Source organism: Helianthus annuus, chromosome 3 (assembly GCF_002127325.2).
Source record: "Helianthus annuus cultivar XRQ/B chromosome 3, HanXRQr2.0-SUNRISE, whole genome shotgun sequence".
In the NCBI taxonomy this organism is placed as follows: Eukaryota; Viridiplantae; Streptophyta; class Magnoliopsida; order Asterales; family Asteraceae; genus Helianthus; species Helianthus annuus.
Window position 1 is genome coordinate 169,192,730 of NC_035435.2, and position 6,952 is coordinate 169,199,681.

At 35.1% G+C, this 6,952-nt stretch overlaps 2 protein-coding genes across 2 annotated transcripts; one reads left to right on the forward strand and one right to left on the reverse strand.

Moving 5' to 3' along the window:
• Positions 1-391: 391 nt before the first annotated feature.
• Positions 392-4,040, forward strand: LOC110930735 (phosphatidylinositol 4-phosphate 5-kinase 1). The gene is made up of 3 exons (XM_022174097.2): positions 392-1,415; positions 3,019-3,259; positions 3,644-4,040. Exons 1-3 carry the CDS (start codon positions 487-489, stop codon positions 3,812-3,814), a joined length of 1,341 nt encoding a protein of 446 aa, XP_022029789.1. The 5' UTR covers positions 392-486; the 3' UTR covers positions 3,815-4,040.
• Positions 4,041-4,972: 932 nt separating this feature from the next.
• LOC110930734 (60S ribosomal protein L37a) lies at positions 4,973-6,952 on the reverse strand. The gene is made up of 5 exons (XM_022174096.2): positions 6,835-6,952; positions 5,781-5,820; positions 5,480-5,568; positions 5,290-5,372; positions 4,973-5,202 (listed from the first exon to the last, which is right to left on the reverse strand). The coding sequence occupies exons 1-5, from the start codon at positions 6,835-6,837 to the stop codon at positions 5,139-5,141; spliced, it is 279 nt and encodes a 92-aa protein (XP_022029788.1). The 5' UTR covers positions 6,838-6,952; the 3' UTR covers positions 4,973-5,138.

Sequence of the window (6,952 nt, forward strand, 5' to 3'; positions counted from 1 at the left end):
AAAAGTCCAAATTTTAACCTTTGGTCCGGTACCGTCATACCTGTTTAAACCGGTATAAGTATAACCCAATTTACCTACGCTATAACTTCTTTGTCGTTCCCTCAATTTACCAGTATGATTCATGTCAACCAAGCTTCCAGCATCCGGGTTAACCGGTTCAACCAGCCAGTTTATAAAACCATGGTCTAATTAGACCGCTCTAATCACTAGTTTTTGCTCATCCCTAAACTTACAAGGTTCATTTTAGTCAATACCATAAAAACCAAGGTGTTACCCAAAAACAAAAGTAAACTCATTCTCGAAATTCAAAATCACAAACTTGACTCCGTCAACTTCTATGAAATGACTTGAAACCCCTCATCTTTTTACTTTATATATTCAACCGTCCATTTTCGTGCATTGTGTTTTTGCCTCTTCGTCCCCATCTTCAAAACACACACACACACACAGTCACACACAGATCAACACATGATTGTTAACTTGTAAATGCGTCAGAAGAAACCCATCATTCAATTCGTTGAACAACAACAACAACAACAACAACAACATTATTCCGATTCAAAAAACCCCAATTTCAAAACCCAAATCAAACTCTCATCCAATTACAATGAACTTCAAAACCCACAAACCACAATGCAAAAACCTCTGTTTTTCAACCATCAAAATCAATCTAACCTCATGAAAAACCACCATAATAGAAGAACCCACAAGTCTTTAATCTGTTGTTCATCTTCCGAAGCTCTTTTAGCCACAAAGGCAGTTGCTTCAAAGCTCTTGAAGCTTAAAACCCCTTCAAGAGTTGTTATCCTCCTCTGTTTTCCTTCAATCTACCTTTTTTCGTTAAATTATCACAAAATCTTCTATCTTTATCTACTTTTCTTGATAATCATTGCCATTAGTCTTCTATCTGTTCTTAATCTTGCTTCAATTCGGTTATTTGCGGCTAGAAGTTTCCCAATTTTGAGTTTTTTTAACGCATCAAAAACACGCACACCAGTTGTTTGGTCAATTGGCTCAAAGAACCGGTTTGAGGAGAACACAGTTTCTGGGTTGCTGGTGAAGGTGTACAGCAATGGGGATGTGTATGAGGGTGAGTTTTATAAAGGAAAGTGTTCTGGAAGTGGGGTGTATTACTACAACATGAATGGTAGATATGAAGGTGATTGGGTTGACCAGAAGTATGATGGTTATGGTGTTGAAACATGGGCTAAAGGGAGCAGGTATAGAGGGCAATATAGGCAAGGATTGAGACATGGGTTTGGGGTTTATAGGTTTTATGTTGGAGATATGTATGCTGGTGAATGGGTTAAGGGTCAGTGTCATGGGTATGGTGTTCATACTTGTGAAGATGGTAGCAAGTATTTTGGAGAGTTTAAAGCAGGTGTTAAACATGGGCTTGGTCATTATCATTTCAGGTAAATTTTTAGAATTTGTTTATGTGTTGATTTGGCTAAAATTAAAGATTTTTGAGGTGCAGATCTGATAATCAGTTCGAATAAGCAACGAAGAGATGTAGGGCTGCAAACGAACCAAACGTCCAGCGAACAGTTCGTGACTGTTCGGCATGATGTTCTTTCGTTTAGTAAATGAACGGGCATGAACAAGAAATTTCGTTCGTTTGGTTAAATGAACGAACATGAACAGAGGTCGCGTTTGTTCATTTATGTTTGTGAACGTTCGGTATAAATGAACGGGCACGAACAAGAAATTTCGTTCGTTTGGTTAAATGAACGAACATGAACAGAGGTCGCGTTTGTTCATTTATGTTTGTGAACGTTCGGTAACTTGTTCGTGTTCGTTTGTTAAGGAAATATACGTGTTCATGAACACTTACCGAACAAGATACCATACGCTACCCTTGAACAAGCATATATAATCTTGTTTATCTGTTGTATTAAATGTGATAAGCCTATACACGGTTTTAGTAAGCGATATCAAACATACGGTTTCTTTCATTTATCATATATACCTGGTAGATTAGGTACAACGCCTTGTCTTTTCGGTCTAGACAATTCTTTGCAAACTAACAAACCATGGTTCCTGCTAAAATATGACAAAAATGCTTCATAGTAATAAATGAGCAAGTTTAGACAAAATTGTCAATAGTATTGTCATGTTTTTTGCATCTATGTTTTTTCTGTTTGTTTCAACTTTCAACTAGCTTGATGTCACAAACTTTATTGTTTTTTATTTTAGAGTAAATTACGTTTTTGGCCCCTGTGGTTATATCACTTTTACTATATTTTAATATATCTGTCCCCATGGTCTCTATAACTAACCATTTTGGCCCCTAAGTCTAGAGATCAAGGGGGCCAAAATGGTTAGTTATAGGGACCATGGGGGCCAAAATGGTTAGTTATAGAGACCATGGTGGCAGATATGTTAAAAATTCTTATTTTGGGCTAATATAGTAAAAGTGATATAACCACAGGGGCCAAAAACGTAATTTACTCTTTATTTTACCATTTTCACCTGTCATTTGACATTTAAATTTCATAGTCCTTGTGAAAAGATATAATTGAGTGGTGCCTGATCTTTACTATTCAGATTAGATTCCTAAAAAAGGTAATACTTTTCAAACACTTGTAATAATATTTTTTTATTTTTAAAAGTGATCATGATTGTACAAAAGCGTCAAGTACAATTTTTTATTTCTTTTTTCACATTATGTCAATTATTACACAAAAAAAAAGTTAATTACTGTTTTCGTCCTTGTGGTTTGTCAAAAATCACTATTTCAGTTCATTAGTTGAAAAATTGCGATTTCAGTCCCTGTGGTTTCACTTTCGTAACCATTTCAATCCATTATTCTGTTAAGTACAGGGACTGAAATGGTTACGAGGTGGACTGAAATGGTTATGAAAGCGAAACCACAGGGACTGAAATCGCAGTTTTTAAATTAATGGACTGAAATAGTGATTTTTGACAAACCACAGGGACGAAAACAGTAATTAACTCAAAAAAGAATATTCCTATACAAAATACTGACTGAGCTTATGTGATTACATGGTAATGCAGAAACGGTGACAAGTATGCTGGCGAGTATTTTGCAGACAGAATGCATGGTTTCGGTGTATATAAATTTGCAAATGGACATCGTTATGAAGGTGGTTGGCATGAAGGAAAAAGACAAGGGTTCGGTTTGTATACTTTCAGACACGGCGACACTCAGTCTGGTCACTGGGAAGACGGTGTTCTTAGCACCAATCAACAGTATCCTATGCCTGCTTGTCATGCCAAAGTTCTTAAAGCAGTTGAGGTAATTTCGTATTTCCTAAGTAGTTGATGCAGCAAAAAAGTCGGTTATCGGTCAAGGACCGATATTTGAGATATCGTAATCGTGGTGGGATATCGGTAATTTAATATCATGCTGAATTTATATAGCAATTTAACACTAATAATTCAGTATACTCTCCTAAGAAGAAAGGTACTGATATCGGGAAAATCGGAAATATATTGGTCAAATATCGGTCAGTATCGCTGATAATATCGGTACTAATACTCTGATCGATATTTTGCACTGATATCTCATCAGGGGACCAATAACCGATATATCAGTGATATCAACTACATAGCCTATTTCTTTTCCAAATCACATTACCGGCGCAAGTTTTTTCATCGTCTTTAATTGTTGTTTTGTCAGGAAGCCAGACGAATAGCTGAGAAAGCAATGGCTAAAACCGGTGTGGATGAGAAAGTGAATAGAGCGGTGGCAGCAGCCAACAGGGCGGCAAATGCAGCGAGGGTGGTGGCAGTTAAGGCGGTGCAGCGGCGTGTGCACCACCATGATGATCCTACGCTAGTCATTGTCTGAACCGTTTGTCGGGAATTTTTGTTTAACCCAGTTAGCGATCGAGATAACTGTATCGTTAGGTCTATGCACCAAAGTGCTTTGGTTTTTAGGTTCATGTGTAAAGTTGAATGTAAGTGTATATATATTTGTAATTGTAATTTAACATAGTGGTTGTTAATGTGTGTTTGGCTTGTAATGAGTACATGTGCACCAGATATTTATTTAATAACAGTTGATTAATTATTAATTAATAATTATTAATCCCCATGTGGCTCGTGATGGTGGACCCACAATGGAACCTAATGCATGCTTGTATTGTATCACTTCCACATGAGCTAACGACACAGGAATTTAGCAACTCGTGAGTCTTTGGTACAACGAATCCTAGGAAGAAAACATTGTGAATCTATGGATTTCCTTAAAAAAACAACCTTAGCTGACAGTGACACTATCTGAAATATAAGACATTTCAATAACCATGAATATCTTAGCAATCCGACTAGTCGACAAGCGACAGACCAATCTTGCCAGGTTGGTTAGACCCGCCGAAACAGTTTACTTGCTTTTAAATAAACGTTTAAAATCGTTAGTATTATTGTTTTAAAAAATAAGTAGCCGGTCTATGATATAAGAGTCGTATACAACTCATATATTTTTTTTTCTATATGAACTATCAGGGGCGGACCTAGCTTAGGGACGTGCTCCTGATGAATCTTTTGACACCGTGACAAGTATAAGAGTCGTATACAACTCATATATTTTTTTTTCTATATGAACTATAGGGGCGGACCTAGCATAGAACAAGGGGCAACGGCGGTAGTGTAAAACTAGTGTAAATTTTGAAAAAAAATTGACGTTTTTTTTATTTTGCTGCCCCTTTTTATAGAAACGCTGCCCCTTTAGGTTTTTTCCAGATCCGCCACTGTGAACTATACAACTCATATACAGATATACAAGTCGTATATAAAAAATCCAATTGGTGTATATTTAGTAGGAGCCTATTTTTAAACGCAACTACGCGTTTCATTAATAAAAATAGGTGACTGGTTCATTGAACACAGCCTGTTACAAGTACAAATAGTAAATATATACAACTTGGTTGAAAAATTATCATTAAAGTTTGCAGTGGCAAAACTGTAGGTGAGTATTGATTAAACGAAGTACAAGAAACACGGCGGATATTAAATATAGTTGACAAATAATTCCATGTCTGCAAAAGTTGATATCAAAAGATTCGAAATAAAACATTCAGGTGTTCTTGGATAATTCATAATTGCACACAGATTAAACAAAACTGATGAAACTAACAATATTGAGAAAAAACATCAACACTTTTAAGTTATAACTAACTCTCGGTTTGCTCCCTCAGCCTTCGAATTGTGCTCCTGACTGTGACCGCACTAGCAGTACTGTTATTTAACACAACAAAAATATCAGTAGATGGAAACATATGTGATCTAAATAAACTGAATAAAAAGTGACGATTTGATATATACTTCAACGTGTATGCACCGCCGGCTTTGACTTTGCCACAGTCTTTGCAGCCCCAAATGCCAACAGCTTTCCTCTTCACAGCGTACTGTTTAATATTTCATTAAAAGCACATGGTTAGCAAAAAGAACGGACATTTTTAAAAGAAAATCGTCTTTTTAATCAGTTTTAATAATGCAGGTATAGTAGGGTTACCTTTCCACAAAATTCACAGAAAAACTTGCTGTGCTGGCTGACCTCCATCTTCTTGATCTGCTTTCGCAGACTAGCACCGTAACGGGTACCTGAATAAGATTGCAAAAGTTCAGAAAGGTAAAAAAATATAAACAAGAACAACTACAATGTTTTTGTGCAATTATGTGCCTAACAGCCTATCAAAAGTATATGATGCAGCAATGTCAATGCATAAACTACGTTTTTTAACATATGTAAAAGCTAAATCAAATCTTCTTAAACACTTTGCATGTTCATTTGACCGATAAATCAAGAGACTCACCATACTTTCCAACAATCCCAGCCTTCTTTGTCCTCTTTGTCTACATTAAAAAGTTGCAAGTAAAAAAGCAAAATTCGTTTAGTATAAAGAAAAATGTATCGAGCTTATATAAATTGACAAAGTAAATTGTTAGAAATTTAAAACAAAAAAAGTAGAAGACAAGTTAAAGAAATCACATTCTAACACATCATGTCTAGAAAGAACAAACCTTATTAAGCAAGATGTATCATTTACCTTCTTTAATATGCATACACATGTAGAATGACAAAAATATACTTTAAAAAAACCACCAAAAAATTTCACTGTTTACATATAAAAATTGTTGTTCATGTATTTTTAACACCAAAAACACAAATTATAAATCAAAGTCAAGATCAAGGTTATGAACCAAACATAGTTGTTAATGGCAAATAGCGACAAATAGCTATAAGGTACCAATATGCTACATAGCGGATAGCGATAAATAGCGGACGCTATTTTATAAATAGCGATACACTACAAATTTTTTTAAAATATTCTTATATGTAAATTATATCAAAATACCCTGGTATGTACGCTATTTTACATATATATTTTTTAAAAAACTAAAATCCAGCTATTTTATAGCTATATTTAGTCGCTATTCATATTCAAAAATAAAAAAAAAATGAAATCCCGCACCCTGGAGCGACCTTCGACCTATACGTTACGCTATTCGCTATAGCTATTGACAACTATGGAATCAAAGTCAGAATCAAGGTTATGAACAAGAGTCAAGATCAAAATAATAAATCAAAGTCAAGATTAGGGTTATAAATCAGAGGGATGATCATAAATACAAATCCAAATCAAATGATTCTACTTGCAGTCCTTCTTACAAAGTCTAAGCCCTAGATGATTGTTACTTCTTTCAGAAACTCAACAATATGATGGTTAGATATATCAAAATAATAAATCTTCAAAATCTAACTGTAGCCAAATATAAACGTTCTAAAACCCTATCAATAAATCAAACAAGTTACTCTGTTGTAAAATTGACAGAATAATAACAATAATAGTAATCAGGAGAGTGTACCATTTCGCTAGATTGGAAGACGATTGCACAAAGTTGCAGAGAATGATAGCAACGGCGATTGACGGCGACGATGAACTGAAACCCTAAATTCTTCGTTTTATACAAATTTATGGAGGTT

Coding starts and splice junctions, on each gene's coding strand:
- LOC110930735 (XM_022174097.2), top strand. CDS start 487: ATGCGTCAGAAGAAACCCATCATTCAATTCGTTGAACAACAACAACAA. Junction 1,416..3,018: donor CTTGGTCATTATCATTTCAG/GTAAATTTTTAG, acceptor ATGGTAATGCAG/AAACGGTGACAAGTATGCTG. Junction 3,260..3,643: donor AAGTTCTTAAAGCAGTTGAG/GTAATTTCGTAT, acceptor TTGTTTTGTCAG/GAAGCCAGACGAATAGCTGA.
- LOC110930734 (XM_022174096.2), bottom strand. Junction 5,569..5,780: donor TGGGATTGTTGGAAAGTATG/GTGAGTCTCTTG, acceptor AATCTTATTCAG/GTACCCGTTACGGTGCTAGT. Junction 5,203..5,289: donor GGCGGTGCATACACGTTGAA/GTATATATCAAA, acceptor GTTAAATAACAG/TACTGCTAGTGCGGTCACAG.